This window comes from Chlamydotis macqueenii, chromosome 7 (assembly GCF_036417535.1).
Source record: "Chlamydotis macqueenii isolate bChlMac1 chromosome 7, bChlMac1.mat, whole genome shotgun sequence".
Classification (NCBI taxonomy): domain Eukaryota; kingdom Metazoa; phylum Chordata; class Aves; order Otidiformes; family Otididae; genus Chlamydotis; species Chlamydotis macqueenii.
Window position 1 is genome coordinate 14,869,036 of NC_141562.1, and position 18,861 is coordinate 14,887,896.

General features: G+C 40.7%; 1 protein-coding gene across 1 annotated transcript in view; it reads left to right on the plus strand.

Moving 5' to 3' along the window:
- The window catches only part of IPMK (inositol polyphosphate multikinase), a 39,672-nt gene extending 23,675 nt beyond the window's left edge, over window positions 1–15,997 (plus strand). Inside the window, exons 4-6 of the mRNA XM_086752716.1 lie at window positions 1,580–1,752; window positions 9,174–9,255; window positions 10,245–15,997. Of these exons, the coding sequence (XP_086608842.1) occupies window positions 1,580–1,752; window positions 9,174–9,255; window positions 10,245–10,879 (890 nt within the window). The 3' untranslated portion in view covers window positions 10,880–15,997. The remainder of the gene's footprint in view (window positions 1–1,579; window positions 1,753–9,173; window positions 9,256–10,244) is intronic.
- The last annotated feature ends 2,864 nt before the right edge of the window (window positions 15,998–18,861 follow it).

The window sequence follows — 18,861 nt, forward strand, 5'->3', positions numbered from 1 at the left end:
GTAGGATATCCCTGCACTCGTAGGTAACGGACCTGGTTTACGGGTGAGCTGGTCTGCAATGAAACTCTTTCTGCTGTAGCTAGGTTGATTCTGTAGCCCGAAGGACACTGAGAAGTGCCATAGGCTGATACGCTGAGTTGGAAGAAGAGGGGATATTTTAAAACAGTGCATTGCTTTGCCGTGCTTTCCTGAGAAGGGCTTTACATTAACAATATTCTTTACATTAACAATATTTGTACATGGAGCAGGCATCTGAGGAGTAAATCAATTTCACATTGAGACACATGTACTTTGGGAATTGGGACATTTGATCATGATGGTGTAAAAACTGAAGCTCTAAGTAGAACTTATTAAAATAATAAGTCCCTTTCATTCCTTATCCTTAATGAAAGGGTTTCCACTTAATAAGTGAAAATGGAACTTTGCTTCTTCCTTTTCTCTTGACTCTGACTGTTTCTGTTATCTGTCTGTACGGCTGTCAGAACAAGGCACTTTGCCCCTCTTCTGTCTTTAAACTTGAACTGGTTTTGCTTTCTTTGGCAACCCCATTTTAGATGATGCTACAGGAATGGGGAATAACACAATGGTTTTGTCTATTCAGATTGTATTAAAGCCACAGTGGTACACTCACGGAACAGGCTGTAGTTGAAAGAAAACCAAACTTCATGTGAAGTTTGTGCTGATAACAGGTGGCTTTGCAGAAGCTGATGTGGAGAGTGAGACGAGTGTTAATGCCGTGTGTGGTCTTGGTGCGTGTCGTGCCCTGGCAAGGGCTGGACACGTGTGCAAATTCCTCCAAGCAGAGCTGTCTGCGAGTGAAGCAGTTGCTAAAGTTTGTTTTCTTATGTTCTGATAATCACGTCGGAATCATCTCCTGCCTGCACTGGAGAAGAGCATAAACCAGTCGGACCAGGTTTTAGATACTCCTTTAAATCTCCAGGCACTCCAAGGACATGGGGTGTTTTGGTCCGCTCACCCTCCCAAAGGGGCTTTTGGAAATGGATGAAAGGCAGCCCAGCGTTTGAGGAGTGTTTTCACCGAAAGGTGTGCCGTGAGAAATGAGCGCGCATGGGAGTGGGATAAAACGAAGAAAAACGAGATGCATTTCGGCTTCTGTAGGGTAGGACTCTGAAATGTTAATTTCATTTCTTAAGTGACACAAAGAAAAATTGCTTTGTGTCATTTCGCACAGAGAAAGAAAACACCATCTCCACAGCAAAACCAGCCACGTAGTACCCTGCATTTGTATCTGCCTATTGATGCTATTTAAAGTGTGTTAATGACTTAATGAAAGCTACTCATGAATTTGATCTGGGCAATAATTTGACTTTGAGTGCTAGGGTAGCACACTTCAATTGTACAGAGTTTTCTGAACAATAAGGTGTTAAGAATTTAATGGCAGCAGAATTTGTGGGTGTGGATGACCGTGATTTAGTCTGTGTTCAGAGACAAGTTTGACTCTTAAAGAACTCACATGATGTTCAGCCTTAAATTATTATCCTTCCTGCATAGCTCAGCAGAAACGGTATAATTATTTTGCTTTGACCCACTGTTTATGAAAGTTTTGTCTTTTTAACAGATACCTATTTAAAACTGGAAGATGTGACCCGTAAGTTTAATAAGCCTTGCATAATGGATGTAAAAATAGGTCAGAAAAGTTATGATCCGTACGCTTCAGCTGAGAAGATACAGCAGCAGGTCAGCAAGTACCCGCTGATGGAAGAGATTGGCTTTTTGGTACTTGGCATGAGGGTAAGAACTTGTTTTGTTTTCAGCTTCAGCTTGTGCTCTGGCCTGTTGCCCCGCACCATATACAGCGACTGGTTTTTCTGTTGAATGACAATCCTCTGGAGTTTTACGTAAATAAAGTGTTATCTGAACATGTTGGTAGTACCGGTATCGACTGTGTGTGAAATACGTTCCAAAACACGGCTTTCGTTCACAACAAGTGTTTTACTTGGCCGTGTCCCTCCTGGGAATCTGTTTGCAACCTGGGTTCTGTATGTGTGTACAAGAAGGGGGCTGGGACAGACCATAGCTATTTAAAACTGAATGTAGATTAATTCTTCTCACACAGCAGATATTTCAAATTATCGAAGTATTTTTTTTTACTTTTAGACTTGGAGAGTCACATAATGAGCCAGTCTTTATGATAATTTAATAAGAAGCTGTATCCTTTCAACATTTTTCATCTTGATTTTTTAAAAAATAAAAATATTTATGTAATTTTTCTATTTAGGGAAGAGTAAGTTAGCTCCCAGAGGTGATGCATGTAGTTATAAATAGCTGCTTACGTTCTGCATTTACAAAAGCCTTCACAAGAAGAAGATGGCTTTGATGCTTACATGCTGGAGGAACAGCTGTTGGTTGAAGGTTTGAGATGGATAAGGCCCTGCGGATGTCCACACTCTATTACATTTCTATATTTTCGGTGAGAAGAGACAGATGAAGGCTGACTATTTGTGTATTGGCTACTTTAAAACGTCAATGTTAAGAAAAGCTGTGCAGAACACTTACTGACGAGACATTTACGGTACTGATCCGTAATGAATTCCTGATGCGATGCATTTCCAGTACTTTTTTTTTTTTTTTTTTCCCCTGCTACGATTGGCACAGGGATGATTTTCTTTGTGATGTGAGGTTTTTGTTTTCCTTCTCGCATGCGGGGCTTCTCAAGCTGTGCATCAACCAGCATACATGGCTGAAGACTTCGATAAGCTTCCCCTTTGCTGTTAAGATAGCAACAGCACACAGATTGCACCATTGTTTGAAATAATTCTGATATCTCTGTAATGTTTTGGACTTAATTGCCTGGGCTCTCAGCCTTAACTGCTGTGAGATAAGCTTTTACAGCGATAAATTATAGTGGTCCGGAGCGGTAATTATGTAAGCCTCTGAGAAAGGAACGTGGGAGTCAAGTCAAAACCCAGTCAAACAGTTGGGATGGAGAAGGAAGGCTGGAGATTATTGCTTTGGATTTGGCTTATGTCGTTACGTAACCTTTCTTATCTCATGTGTAAAACAATGTACTTCATATCCTTTGGTTCGTGACAGTGCAAAAGGAAGGAATGCTGGCTTCCACGCTATTTTTTGCTTGTGACCGTTGTTTCTAGCACTGCTGTTTATTGGTATCTTTATCCTGCGCCAGAAATTGTTTTGATGCCCTAATTCAAACTGTAGGTGTAGTGATAGTTCCCCCAAAACGTTGCAATTTCCCGGTGTTGAACCAGATGAGATTTGTTCTGTGCCTTTGGTACAAAATTGCATGTTGGAAGTTATTTTCCAAAAAGAATTCAAAAGCTTGCTCCTCCCCCCACGCAACACTTCGCAAAGTCTAAATTCACGAGCTGTTTTCTCAGCTCAGCTTGCCGCCTCTTGATTATGGGGTGCTCTCTGCCTGTCTGCTTGCTTTATTTTTTACAAGATTCTGCCCGTAATGTGAAACACTCTCCTGCACAGGCGTTTACTGCCTCTAACGGCTAAACAAATAAAGGTTTCTAGTGTTTGCTGGACAAAGCAGGGTATAACACGATTCAGAAAGCAGGGGGTTTGTTTTTAATCTCTCTGTCCAATGTTATTTTTATCATGGAAGTGGGCTTGCTTATTACATTTCTATTTTAGAAGAGCAAGAAAGAGAGGGCCAGGAAAAATAGAAAATGTTTTTTTAAAGCACACATCATATAAGCTGTCATAAAGAGACACAAGCAAAAAAGTATTATAAGTGAGTATTTTTACCTCAAAATTTATTTATAGTGGGTTTTTACTGCAAAAGCTGTTGATACAGCTTTTTTATGCACTGGTAAATAAGCAGTCATCTGTTTATATATAAAATATATATGCTTGTCCTTAAAAGAAGTATATCTGGACATAGTTTTCTTTTCTGCAGGTTTTCTTTCTTTTTTTCTTTCCAGAGCATCTTGATTGCAATATCATGTAGCCCATAATATTTCTGAAGCGTGTTTTTAAAGCACAAACTGGTGGTTACGTAACTCTACCAGTATAATCCATCACGTTTATTGTTTGTGCCTATGAACTATTGCACGCGGTAACACAGCTGTCTCATCAAAGCTGATTTTACAAGCGAATTTCCTCATCGACAGCGCATGTTCCTGCAAGATGTTTTAAAACCGGCTGTAGCTGAGCCCGTTTTATGAGTTCTTTATGAACCCTTTCTAGTATCGTGGTAATTTTTATAAGCTCTGATGTGTTAATAACAAGATTTAGGAGAGGAGGAATAGTAAAGCTATTAAATCCTGCATCTGGTGTTCATATTCTTCTATATTAAAAAATGACCAGAACTGGTGGGTGGTGGGGTTTTTTTTCCATTTATAAATCTAATGCAAGCTTTGCTGTTTAAGCAAACAGAGGAATACTAAACAAAAACTGAAAAAGCTTTCCACAACCAACTAAAAAAAAAAAAAAAACCAACCAGCCAAGCAAGCCCCCCGGAAGGTCTGTGGTGGCTGGAACGAGCGGTAAAGCAGGGCTCTGGGGGCTTTGTCTGTGCTGGCTTCGTTACCCCAGGACTCAGCTGGTCCACGTGGGTCTTCATAGCTGATAAGACGAGGTATAAAAGAAATTTATTCTAATGAGATGCTCTGGGGAAGTTCTGGGAGTCCAAAATGAAGTATTAAGCTGTTTTTTTTTTTTTTAAATGGTTCAGGATTTAACTGCAGTGCCGTCAGATTTTTTTATTTAGGAGATTGTTATTCTGCCTTTTCACTGAATTGGTTTCAACATAATTTCATTCTACAACTTATTTCTGTAAGGACGTTACGAAAACTTTACCTTGATTGTCAGAGCATTTGGTGGTATGCTTAATCAGACAAAGCACTGTCCAATACCAGAAGAACAAAGAAGCAAACCAGATAAAATAACGTGTAATTATTGTCTTAGAAACGGGGGAGCAGGGGTACATCCTTCCTGTGCTGAATTTTCAAGCCAGCGGCGAGCAGCAGTGTGTGTACCTTCATCACTTGCGGTCTAGCAAGAACGATGTCAGGTTTTTTGGGTTTTTGCCTTTTTTTAAAGGGGAGGAGGTGTTTAGATAAATGGGCATGCTGCTCTGAGCAGCAGTAATAGTGTTATAGCATTACTATAAAGCAGTAGTATCACATAAGAAAATGTATTTTAAAAACTCCCCTTTTTGTTGAAATCCTAGTTTTGCTTTCTTATGGAAAAAGAAAAAAAAATAGGGCTTGTTAAAACTCTGCGTTTTAAGTCTTCTGCTGTGGCAGGATCGGTCCCAGGCAGATCACAGGACTGCAGAGAACCTGGGTTCTTCAGAGACGGAGGAAACCTGCGTGTTTATGTAGGGACAATCGTGGCAAAAGGCACCCAGTTACGGGCACGGGTGTTTGCCTGGCGCGGGAGTTCCCCAGTCCAAAGCAATGTCAGCGGTGCACGAGCCGGTATCATCCGTGTAACGGCGTTAGCCTTCGCTCTGCAGGTACCCCACTGTAGCACTCTGTGAGCCGCTCAAAGTCTTTTTTTTTTTTTTTTTTTTTTTTTTTTTCCCCAGTTTCCATTATGTGGATCAGTTAATATTTTTTGCAGATGTGAGGGAGGTCTGCAAGTTATTTCATAGAGATTTTTATTTGTGATAGCAGTATCTCCACCAAACAGGCTAGTCTTAATTAAATATCTATTTAAATTACGCTTTCTGGAAGGTAGGGAGTCACCGCAGATGAGTATTTGAACAGCGCATGTATTTTTCTGCCTCGCCATGGAAGTTGGTACTGAATTACTCTAAGTAACATTACGTAACATTTGATATTTGTTTTCCTGAATCCAGTCTTCAGCTTAACGTCCTAAAGCTGCGAGATTTCCAAACTGTGTATCTAACTGTTGAGATCTTGCGAGGGTTGTGGGTTTTTTAGAGCACGCTGGACTAACTTTTTAGTTTAGCTCAAGGTTTCCCTCAGCTCAAGAATGTCAGATGAACTAAAAGTAACTGAAAGAAGGGTACAAAAATATGTGTGCGTATGCAAGCGGCAATAACTTAACACCTCATCAGGAAACAAAAGCCAGGTGCAGGTTCAGAAAGTCCAAAAGTATTTTCCCTGGACAGTTAATCATCTGAATTTTTTGACGTGCTGTCCATAGAGTCCCTGCTATTCCTAATTAAAAAAATGAAGCCGTCAGCATGCAGCATGCTGGATTCCAGTTATGTGTATGCAGAAACCTCACGGAATGGGAGCTGCTGAGAACAAGGAGGAGCCTCTGCGTTGTCAGCCGAAACAGCTCTGATCCTCTGTAGTAAGGATGTATAAAAGTCACCGTTGAAGCAGGAGTTTTCTTGGAGGCGATGTTTTGCAGATCATCTAAGGAGTTTTCTTTGTCTTGCACCATACAGTGGAACTCCTGGTGAATACAGAGCAAATACGTAACGAGCTGCGGCAGGTGGACAAGAAATGAGATTTTCCTGTCTAATAATTTCTCAGCCGTTGTTAAGGTTACAGATTAAATTTGTCATTGTTTTGTCAGAAATGCGCTGGTCCAGACAGCTGCCACAACAGGGATACAGAAGAAGGTTGGTTGGAAGGCACATATCCTTTCTGGAAGGGTTGCTAGCAGATCAGCGGTGGTGGCGGCATGAATAAAAGCACGGTGAAGCAAGAGGTCTGTAGGCTAGGAAATGGATTTTTAGTCTTCTGCTACTATAGCACGGCCATCCCTGTGTTTTGGGGGGGTAGGTGAGGGCGAAGCGAGAACTGATGGAAGATTGTCTGAACGTGGGTTTCTGTTCCTCTGCTTTCAGTATGGGGCTTTGTATTTGTATTTGGTTGAGGTTCTCCAACTGCAAGTCACCTCCTTGCAGTCGAGAAAAGGCTGGACAGCTCTGGCCAACATGGGGAATATTTTCACGATCTCCTATCGATGTTGCCCTTTAACGCTGTTGTCTGCAGCCAAGCCCAGTGGTACCAGGGGTGCTCTGAGTCTTCGCTCGCTCACAGGACAGTTAAATATGTACCCTCCACTGTTGGTACGTGTAGGGGACTGGGTAGTTTGTCACCAACCATTTTTGTGCAGTTAAAAATGCCCTGTTGATGCAACACACGCACATCTGCCTGGGGGTTTTTAAGCTGTTTAGAAAGCCGTTGAGGGGGAATATTAAACAGGTAGGGTGGCTGCACTAGAAACCCAGAAGCACAGGGGGCTTATGTGCTGCTCCAGCGTTTCTTTGGAAAACAAAATGAGCTTGCAGATCTTAATCCAGCATTTTTGAGCAAGTGCCGATGTCAAAAACTGTCAGCTCTTACAGGGAAGAGATAAGGTTCTGGTAAACAAGATGATTTGTTCAGGAGTGTGCTGGTGTACAGAGGAGCAGCTAAACGAGGACGTTTAATATCGTCAAAACGAAGACATAGCTAGTGAAAACTTAGATACAGTCGTCAGACTCTGGATCCTCTTCCTAAGCAATATATTTTTTAAATTCTTGCTTTATTTAATTACCTTTGGCTTGTAGCTCTTTAAATTTAAAAAGTTTTTGAAACTTTCAGCATGTTTTGGAAAGTAACTTTGGTACCTGAAGTATTTACGTAAGTAATCCTTGGGTTCATATGATGCATGCTGTACCTCTTCTACGTGCTCTGGAAAAAAAAAAGTGGTGAAAAATTACTGGGCTTGTGAAACTAAAATCACCCTTGTCAGATGCTCTTTAGTTTGTAGATATCAGAGCCTCAGTTCCTGTAACCATCATAACAGTAGAAACAGGAATCCTAACAGTGGGAAGCGTCTCTGCTACCAAGTGAGTTTAAACATTCAGGCTCACAAGTGTTATTTCTTTAGAATAACCAGAATTATTTACTGCCCCTTCAGTTCACGGCTGATGGCTTGTATCAATTTCCACACATTATGATTTAAGTTCCTTGGGGACCCCAAATTTAATTACTTCCCTCTTTTTGTCAAAATAAGAGCTATTGAAGACTTTTTTTTTTTCCCCAGCTACTTTGCAAAGCAGGAATTATGGACTTTTGTTTTCATGTTGTGCTCGTCATCGTTTGGATTTCAAGGTGGGGGGCTGCAATGAAAACAGGGAATTCTTTTAATGATTGCTTATGTACCACTCCTTTTTTTTTTTCTTTTTTTTTTTTTTCTTTTTTTCTTTTGTGCTGATGTTTCACTGTCCTGGGCTACGGCAATAAAAAGACCCCAAAGGAGTGGGGGCAGGTGTCTCACCAGTGCACCCCAACTTGCTTTCCATGGGATCCTCTCTTTTCACGGCGGGCGAAGGGAGGGCAGAGCGCTGCGGCCGGGATGGGTGCCGCAGGGTTGGGTGGTCTGAACAAGTGCCAAGCACAAAGTTTCTGCCAGAGACAGCTGCCTGCTTGGTAACACCATTATTTCTGCAAATAAGAATTGTCTGCACTCTCATAAACAAATTATTCTTGGGCCTGGCTGGCTGGCACACTTCTGCGATGGAAATTATTTCAGTTAGAGACAAAATGTGTCTCTATGTAAAACATTTTTGAATTAAGTTGTTCAGCTTGTACAACTCCTGATATGGACAAAACTGGACCCGGATGAGTTGCCTCCCTTTTGAGTGAGACCTGATGAACCACTATCTGGGCTGCAACTCAGCTTTCCCTTACTGCTCTCTTTTTTTTTTTTTTTTTTTTTTTTTTTTTTTTTTTTTTTTTTTTTTTTTTTTTTAGTGTAACCTCGTTTGTGCCAATTAACGTAATTTCAGATGGGTCTCATGGAGCTGCGCCTTCCTGGTCACATCATAGTATTTCTTACTGTTTTGCTGTTGCGTGAAGTATTTTTATAAAGAACTTCAGAATAATTGCATTGAGTTTCTTAGCTTGTTACACCTTACTGGTTTAATACCTGTAGTAACATGGGTAGGAGGTGACAGTTTCAAGTCGTAGCATTGATTTGCAAGGCAAGTGCCATACAAAATGTTTTCCCGTAATGGCTACGTTAATTTTTGCCAGCATAACGATGCCTTTCCGAGGTAGGGAAGCTGTAGCGTGGCCCCCCCCAAGATGTGAAGGAGGAGGATTTTGCAGATGAGAGCACCAGAGGGCAGTGCTGGCCGCTGCACGGAGCTCGGAGCTCTGCCAGGGCGAAGTGGTACCAGGAATTTGTAGCCTGTAAGGTGTCTCCTAGCTCTGCAGAAATATGGCTTGTTCGAAATCAGCACAGCGGTACCTCCTTGTTTCTTGCAGGTTTACCATGTCTCTTCTGACAGCTATGAGACGCAAAACCAGCACTATGGAAGGAGCTTGACGAAGGAAACAGTACAGGACGGTAAGGGAATTTGGGGCTCAGAGTTCCTTGCTGTTGGGTCTTTATTTATTTATTTCGGTTTAGAACTGTATGAACAAGTAGTCCATGTGTTCCCTTTTTGGGTCTTTAGCAGTTTCCTGTATTATTTGAACTACTGGTTAATCCTAAATTAAATTTGCAGCTGGCTGTAACAGCGGTGCGGACTATAGGAATTTCCTCACCACTGGCTTTTACTGCTTATCAGGGCAGTAGTGCTAGAACTCACTTTCTTTACAGGTTTGAAACTATAATGAAGTAGAAATATTTTAGAAATATTACATGTTTTTATAATATGTACATTTTTATCTCTAGTTGTCTTCTGTGAATCTATTCTGTCTCTTATCTTAGACGGCTGCTGTAAATGCATCTTCCAACTTAAGGGACCTTCTCAGTTGAAGTCACTCCCTATGTTACTCTACGTTAACAACAAATAAAAGTGCTACAGCTGTTTGATGGTGATAACTACTTCAAACTCGTTGCGAATTGACGTCTGTTCATCTGTTCCTCACTGACGGACAGAAAGACACATGCAGAAATGCACACTCTCCAGAGCTGGCACTAATTTGTCAGCTGTCACTCACGATAAAGAGCTGCTTGAGCTTGTTGAGCCCTGGAGAATTTAATGGGTCCCTGCCCCAGACTGTCCAGATATTTGCTAAAATGACCTGGGGAGCAGGAACCATGTTCATTTCCTGTTTGATTGATAGATCGATGAGTTAGTTTTATTGACAACCCAAGCCAAATCTGTACTGTTATACAGCCAGCCTTATACAGGTGAGGTGACTGAGAGTATCCTAGTTCCTTGGTTCGCTTCTGATTTAGTTAATAATTGCCTGAAGCTATTACATGAAACTATGTAAATGCTGTCTGTTTCTTCAAATCAAGAACTAATCTCATCCCAAAATAAACGACAAATGTTTGTTTTCCTTTCAGAGGTGAAAATAATCCCAAAACATGTCTGTTTCTTGCAGGCATCTCAAAGTTTTTCCACAATGGGTACTGCTTGAGAAAGGACGCGATAGCAGCCAGCATTCAGAAGATCAAAAAGATTTTGGAGTGGTTTGAGGGCCAGAAACAACTCAACTTTTATGCAAGCTCATTACTCTTTGTGTATGAAGGTTCATGTCAGGCAACGACCGTGCGGCTGAGTGATGTCACCTTGGCAGAGAAGAGAGGAGTGCCCAAAGGACTGTTATCAGGTGGAGACATACTGGAGTACAATAATAATATTCGCGTCATAAATTCTACAGAGAATGGAAAAATCGAAGCCTCTGTAAGTAAAGGCTTGTCCAAATTTTATGCACTGCACAAAAAGGCATACTCGAAGAGGCACCACAGTCAACTGTCACTAAAAGTTGAAAACTTGGAGCAAGGCAACGTGTGGAAAAGCAGCACGTGCATTACACAGGAGCACCTGAACGGAAACGTTATACCCCAACTGGAAAAAGTGTTCTGTCACATGCCAGCAGAGACCAAGGAAAGCGCAACCGTCGAAGTCAGAATGATAGATTTTGCTCATGTGTTCCCTAGCAACACAAAGGATGAGGGCTACATTTACGGTCTGAAGAATTTAATCACAGTACTTCAAAGTATTTTGGATAACTAAATTCTTTGCTATGATTTTTACTGGGGGCCAATGACAAAGAAGAGCAACAACATGAAGAATTTCTGCACTTGTAATGCTGTATAACTGGGTTTGTATTGTTCTATATTTTATTTGTCTTTGTACTTTTGGTAGAAGGGTTTAACTTTTTATAATCTCACTCAGGAAAATAATTGCTAGTTAATTAGGGAGTGTGAAAGGATGAAGATACTGGAGATTAAGCAAGATAGGTAAATTAGTAGGATGAAACATAGGTGGCTTAAATCCAAGGAGTACAGCTGTACAAGAAGCAAGGGTGATGTTAGTTCCGTAACAACTTTAGCGTAGGTAACATGTACCCACTTAGCCTTGACGCTGAGCCGTATCTCCATTAACAGGTTATTAGAAAATGGACTGAAAACTCTTCAACGTGCAGGACTGATGTCCTCAGCACTGCCCTTTTCGTGTTTACTGTATTTGAATAACTGGAGCTAACCCTGTTTTGAGGAACATCCCCGTTCTGAGTCAGTAGTCTAACCTGGAAGCCAGTGTATCAAAAAGTGCTTCTGAGTATTGCTGTTCCTTCAACCCTGCTGTGGGTGCTTCCCCTCTTGGTGGTTTTCCGTAGCTGACGTTCACTGCAGACGAGCTACAACGTAATTTGTGTTGAGGTGCTAAGAAAAAGCTGGAGTAAAATAGAGTAACAGGCTTAAACTGCACAACTGCTAGAGAAACTGTTTGTTCCTAAGGAGGAGTAAAAGAATGCAAATGCGAGATGTTCCAGGAACTAATTTGGTTATGAGATTAAGTCAGTCTGTTAATGGAGTGTCTGATGTTGTGACCAAGGGAAATGCCGCGCTTCTTTGTTCTGATGGCCCTTCTCCAAAAACATTGCTCTTGGAAGCAAACTAATTGAATGGTGAAACAAAGCATTTTGAGTAAGCATACAGAAATTTCCTTCAGCCCTCTGCCACAAGAAGCGTTTCTCGTTTCCATTGCTGGGGAGCACCAACTGGAAAGGACAAGCAGTAGGGGTGAAGGACCCTTTACTGCAAAGATCCAGTTCAGCCCTGGAGCAAGCAGACATACCTCTGTTTGTCGCAGTGGCTCTGTTACCCCGGGCTAAAGCTGGCTCTTCTTTTTTTTTTTTTTTTGTTATGAGACACAGGCAAGCGGTGTAATTTGAAAGTTGTCCCACTTCCTTCTTTTTCACAGGAAAAATTCAAGCTTGCATATGGACTATTTGAGATCAGGATGATGTATGCAAAGCGTTTTTGGTGTGTCTCTTCTGTATGCTGCGTACATGACTGTCCTGCCATACCTGTATAGTCAGCCATACGAAAAGTCGGCACGGAGGAGTCTTGCCATCCATAGAGCAAGATTTTAATGCTTTAAGCAAGCCCCAGAAGTAAAACTTTTTAGAATGGGTTTGGTCATTGGAAACATACATCTCTGACGTGAGGACTTAATGTGACACCGTGGCCTTGCTGCTCTCTCTGTATGACGTTCTGCACTGTGCACTCATTTGTGTACGCATCCTTGTGAGGTCTCAATTTGACGTCTGTTTTCTTTATCAGAAAGAGAGAAATGCTTTTTCAAACAAATAGGCTGTTTTAAATAAAGCTGAAATTTTAGCTCTTTCAGAACCTGGGTTAATTGGAAGAAACAGGGTATTATGTGTAGAACTACATCGTTTTAACTTCAGAGCTAATATTGGCCAATTCATTCAAGAATGAAACCAATCTATTAGTAACATCATGTTTTTGATGCATGGGAAAAGACGCGTGCAGGAGGGGCAGTACCATTTTGCTGAAAACTTCCTGCAAATTATAGTGAAGGCTGAGGGGAAAATATCAGGAAGAGAAAGTTGTTTTTTTTTTTTTTTTTTTTCTACCTGGTATTTCCATTGCTCCGTGTAGTTAATATATTCCCAACTCTCTGTGAACTAATTTAAGCCATATTCTATGAAGAGTTTGTGGTTTGGTTTGCTTTGATGCTGGTTTCTGTGTTAGGAATTTGTTGTTCTATCCCGTAAATAGTCAACACCAGAGTAGTCTAGGCTGGTAGTGGCCTTGTAGGATAAATTCACCACGTTTGATACAAAACACAGGGGAGAACAGTTATACATCTGATTTTTTTTTTTTGTCTTCTATTTCATCTCTTCTGGATTTTGATCTATTTTGTGCCGGAGAAATCGGACATCTGCCTCAAAGAAGTCAGTTATTGGAAAATGATCTGTATGCTCTTAGTATAAGCGCGTTCTCCTGTCTCCGCTTTACGATACGCGTCTTCAGTGTTTGAATGCTCGTGAAGTATTGATTGTTGTGTTGGCTACGGCAGTGTTTGTAATGCACCTGGAATACTGTTAAACTGTCAGAATATTTTGAATTTAAAAAAAATAAAATAATTTTATCATGTTTTTTTACCGGTAGTTGTTATGGATGTATTTCTGTTAATTTAAAATGTAGCTGGAGAGATAAGAGTATTTGGAATGGGAAGTTGTGTAAATAAAGCTTGCTGGTGTTTTGGCACAGTACCAACTGTGAATTTCAGCCTACAAGGGCTTTATGTTCACGTTGTTCTTGCACATTTTAAATTTGGTGTTTGTAGTGTCTTGTATCTGCTCAGATTGTTTTCACGTACAGTTGGACATGTATTCACAGGAATCATTAAACAGATTAATTAGAAGCTGAAGAGGGAGACACTGGCTAACCACGTGCATGGCCATCGATCTCCCTCCCTCCAGTGATGCCGCTTCTGTTCTCTGTACGAAGGGTGCAAGACAGGCGCCAGTTACGTGGAGATCTTTGCAAGGCTTACAGGTATTTCTGTCCCGTAAAACTGAAAGCAGGTCCCTTCCCAGGACTGGTGTGGTTTATCCGAGTGCTGCTGTCGTTGATGAAACCTGTCTGTTTTGATTTTAAGCAATAAGACTTTGAGCAGAACCGATTGTCAAAAGGGAAGATACATGGAAGCACTGTCCTTCGTGTACTCTCTGAGAATATACTTTTCTGAGGACTTTCTACCTAGGAGATTGTGGGAATTGTGTATAGGCTTACCTAATGAGAGCTTGAAATGTATAAAGTTTTATAAAAAAGCATTTACATATATGGTATTTTTGGATATGGGTGGAATTTCTTGCATAAATTACATTGGAAATTATTATGCCATTATGAAATGTTTAATATATTTTAATCAAATCATTTTATGAACTAAACCAGAGACTTTACATATAGTTGTGATTCACATGAAACTCATGCCGTCTTCTCTTTTTATTTTCTGCTGTAACTCATAGTCAGACCGTTCTTTTCCATAACCCTGCATTTCCATGGAGAGCTTTTAAAGTACTCAGTAGACTAGCAAATCAGTAATTCCCTTCGGTTTGATTACCAGAGTGCATACATCCTGAAATAATTCTGTGCACATGATATTTTAAGTGATGTTAGTGTCTTACACATCTACAGCCATAGTAAAACTTCCTGGCTTGCAGAGAGCTCCTGCTGATCTGAGTCTGGATTACATAGTATTTAAAATGTCCTTGTCACATCTTACAGCAGTGAAGGGAAGGCATCACCTGCGCAGGCCGTGTCAGGTGGAGGTGTTTACAGCCTCAAATTAAAATCATTGGAATTATTTTCAAACTTCATGATATGAAGTACTGTCAAGTATAGGAAGACAGTAGAAGGATAAAGACTCGCATCCACGTTTGCCTTTTCAAGTTACGATTAGTTGTTCATCCTCCCTCCTAAATTTTTTTATCTTCCTCCAAGTAGGTTTCTTCACTTCTTCCTGAGTGCCTTCTTCAGCTCTTGCCACTGGTAACCTTCTGTAGCATCATTGTGGAATGATTTAAAGTGACATTTTTATTTCCTAAAAAAAACCTTATGCCCCATAACTGCTCTTGAAGTGCGGGTCAAAATGCCTCAAGTACTGTGGGAAATGCAGTTTCCCTTTTGCACTCTTTCCCTTGAAAGAGTAAGAGTGGAATGTCAGTAGAGAGCATCCTTAGATGGGAGAGTGGATTGGAGGTTTCATGAAATGTCTTTATCTGTACTTTGAAGAGGATATTTTAGGGGCAAGGTGAGTGACAGCCAAACTGCATGAAGTTTTCTTTGTCTTCCCACAATTACTACTGAGGTTTGGGTTTAAGCAGGTCGTGTAGTGGGAAGAGGTGAAAGTTCAGCAGGACATCAGGTCGGTTCTACAGTGCAGGTAATCACTGTGGATAAGATCGAGAGGCTGCAAGTCTTCAAGCATCTTGCTGGCAGAATACACCATGCGTACTCATTGAGTTACAACAGATGTTGTAGGATAGTATCTGGAAGTACATACACCTCCATAGCCACAGGCCAGATGCTGCCCCTTTTCCATGTTCACGGCAATCTGTAAATGAAAGCTGCAGAGAAGGTCGTCGAACAAAGGACAAATGGAACTGTTTGAGCAATGTATCAAAGGGGGAAAAAAAGAGAAACGCCAAGGATCGCACAGCAGGAAACACACTTCAGGAAATATCTTTTACTGTAGTCTTGCTTAGTGGAGATGGGCCCCGTGTATTTACAACTTAATTTGTTATATGACATTCAACAGCAGATAGTAAGAACAAAGGTACTTTAAAACCACCTTGGTTTGAATCGTGTGCATTGGTTCAAGTAGTTAGATTTTTTTTTTTCTTTTTTTAAAGCGACCTATGAAGTAACTTCCAAATATGATGTGTGTTGCACCTGACTACAAATGAAACAAGTGCACAAAGGCACTTTAAAACTCTGGGAACTGTACTGGAAGATAAATGAGAGCATGTGAAATTGCACCTGATGTTGTGTTGTTAATTGTTTTTAAAACCTAAACTTCTACATTAATTATGCTTGATGGATGAATGTATCTAATCTAGTCTGGTCTCAGTTTCTTTGGTTCAAGTGTCTAAAGCCGTCGCTCAGTCTCCTCTAATTTGTACGTGTTTGTAATTCCATTTGCTGTGTTTTGCCATGATTGGACTGCAGGGGGTATTGTTAATATTTCATCTGTTTATTTTATAGAACATTGTACTATGCTATCTACCAACTTTTGTAACTTAATTATAAGTGATATTTAGGGTAATTCTAATAGCTGTATATTTGGCAAATTATTAAAATTTTCTGCAAGTGACTTGCAAGTATAGTTGGTTTCTTTTTCATGCAGGAAGATACCTGCACTACTCAGTCCCTCTTTCTTTCTCCTCTTTTCTATGCCCTCTGTAATGGCTGTTTACCTTGGATTTACCAGTTTTGCTTTACCCCCATATTTTTTTGTCATGGCATCCGTTGCTTCTTGGGAATACCAGCCTTTTACAGTCACCTCTATAAAATGAAAAAAAAAAAAAAAACAACACAAAAACAAACAAACAAAAAAAAACCAAAACAACCCAATCCAAGTGCACACACACAAAAACCCCAAAACATAACTTGCTTTTTGAATAAAAGTCCACGATTTGCAGTATTGCATGTGAATTGTTGGTCAGCATTGTATTCCATTTCCATAACCGCCTTCTCTGTTAGGATTTTTCATTAATTTGGGACAGTTCAGGCCTTGATGAGCAACTAGGAAATGGCTATTTTGCTCCAGAAGATTGGAACCTCAAGATTACTTCTAATGTTTGATTAAAAACTGTGAAAATCACAGCTTAAGGGTGTTAAAGCTGATTGGGTTTCTCTCCTTCCCCTTTCAGAAGAGGGCGAGTAGTCAGGCAGTAAAAGGAAGGCAGAGATGAAAGGACAAGTGTAGCTTTTCCACATTTTCTGCTCTGGGTTGTAAAGCAGGATCCTGCGAGTTCTCCTCAAAGAGGACTTCATCTGAACTGTGCAGGAAAGAATTTCCTGCCTATGTTATAGGCAACAGAGTTACTGCTTTGCAGATGCAAAAACTAAATTGAATTGATCAACTGATGGGCATCATGGTTGTCATTATATCAGAACAGTTGGTGCCAATTAATATTAGTTTTCAGATAAGGGATGCTTGTGGACAATGCCTGCGGTCTGTTTGGAATATAGAGCACAGCAGCCTTACTTTACACCACACCTTGAAGGAGATGTATTAAATGGTTTATGCAGTACATCTGTATCTAAAATTTCCATAATTCTTGAAACTCATGCTAGAAAACACAAAACAGATCCGCGAAAGGCTGCGTGTGTTGTTGATTACCAAGCCCTTTTGCATCCACAATCGGGTCTCTAATTCTGAAAGCCTACAGGAACACCCTTCCAGTTTCATCGTAAATCTGTTCCGTTTTGGTGGGGGTTTTTTTTTTTAATTTTTTTTAAAGTGTTGTCTTGCTTGTATACCAAAACCTGGGCTCGCCCTGGGCAATCTGTTCCTGCGCCCTCTCCAGCTCAGCCGACTCTTTCTGCAGCAAGTGGGTTTCACTGCAAACCAATCTGACACAAAACTCACTAATTTGTTGCTGCCTTGACTTCCTTGATTTGGCTCATTTTAAGGGAGAGAAGTGCCTCTTCTAGGCGCAATGGAAGCAGTGAAAGATTGTGGCTGTGAAGGCGAATGGGATTGCTAGAGAGCCATTAAGGAGGCTTACCTTTAGTATCAGACGTTTCTCTTATCTCCTGTTGCCACTCTCTTTGCTTGTGCTTTTCATTCCTCTTGCCATCCCCAAATGTAGACTTTCACTAAATGCAACTTATTTTAGTTTGTGGATTAGATCACCACAAGATTTGAGGATAAAAGTAATCTAGAATATGAACTGTAAAGCATCTGCAGTCTGTGCACATTTCTCTCTGGTCATCTCTACACTTACTGTGACCCTCAGCAGAGCAAGTAAATCTACCTGTGTATTGTGCAGCACATCTGAAGGGCAACCTGTAGCCTGCTGCTCTGTATGTCCCCATCACTGGCAGTAAAGAATCGGTGACAGCACACACTTCGGTTGATGAAGCATAAGGAGAAATTTAGTGCAGCCCATTTTCCCACAGCTATATGAGCTTTGCAATGCGGCTAGCCGTAAAAACTTGATTTTGTTAGCAGATTCCGCAGACATAAATTGGGCAAGCAGATGGGAAGCTATCAAACAGATACTGTGCCAAAGTACCAATTTTGCCAAATTAGTTTTTAAAAGAAAAGCCAGAAACAAACCAGGAACAGCTATGAAGAAAATACTGGCTTCTTGGACTATGGTCAACACAAACCCTTTGTTCTCAAGTACCTTGAGTCTGCAGCTGGAGCTGCATCTCCTCTAGGATGTCTTGAAATCCTTTTTGCACACAGAGCCATCCCTACGGCCTCGGGCTTCTCCAATACCTGTTCGTGTTTTGTGGGTAGGAGAGGTAATTCCGGTAAAACGTCATGTTCAGCAGCAATCAAAAAACACTGGGAATTTGTATTGGATCTCTATTCAATCCAAGCAGAAAACAGCTACTATGTAAGCCCATAAAAGCAATGGTCCTTCTATAGCTGGAATACTCTGTGTGGTTTTCAAAATCCTGATGGAAAGCGAAGCCGGATGGACCCTCGTGCAGAATCACACAGCCTTTTGTTAGGTCTTACCCCCCTTAAAGTCACTTCCTCCTTTCTTCTCTGCCTATGCCATGCTGAGCTCAGGGACCCTCTATCCTCTTTCCAGGTTTTATTCCAAGTTCTTTACCATCTCTTTTTTTTTTTTTTTTCTGCAGGGGAAAAAAATAAGTAGTATTTTTAACCTGTAAAGTGCCATGTGATGCTCTGGATTGTAGGCAGTTGGGTTGGTTATCTGCTCTCCTTAGCATGTAGCAAAAATCCAGAACAACCCATTAAACTATAGTTGTTGCCACAGGCTTCAGTATTATTAATTAATTATTGTGTTGTGCAGCCTTCTTCGTAAACAAAAATACTGTTCTTGTGAATAGATAGCATGGCCTCAGCCTGCCTGCTTTCTTCTCTTTTAAACTTGATTTTTACTAAACTTGAGTATTAAACCCATAGGTTTAAAATTAAGAGACATACCAAAATTGCTTTTATCAGTTAAATTGTTTTTGTGGTCTGTATGA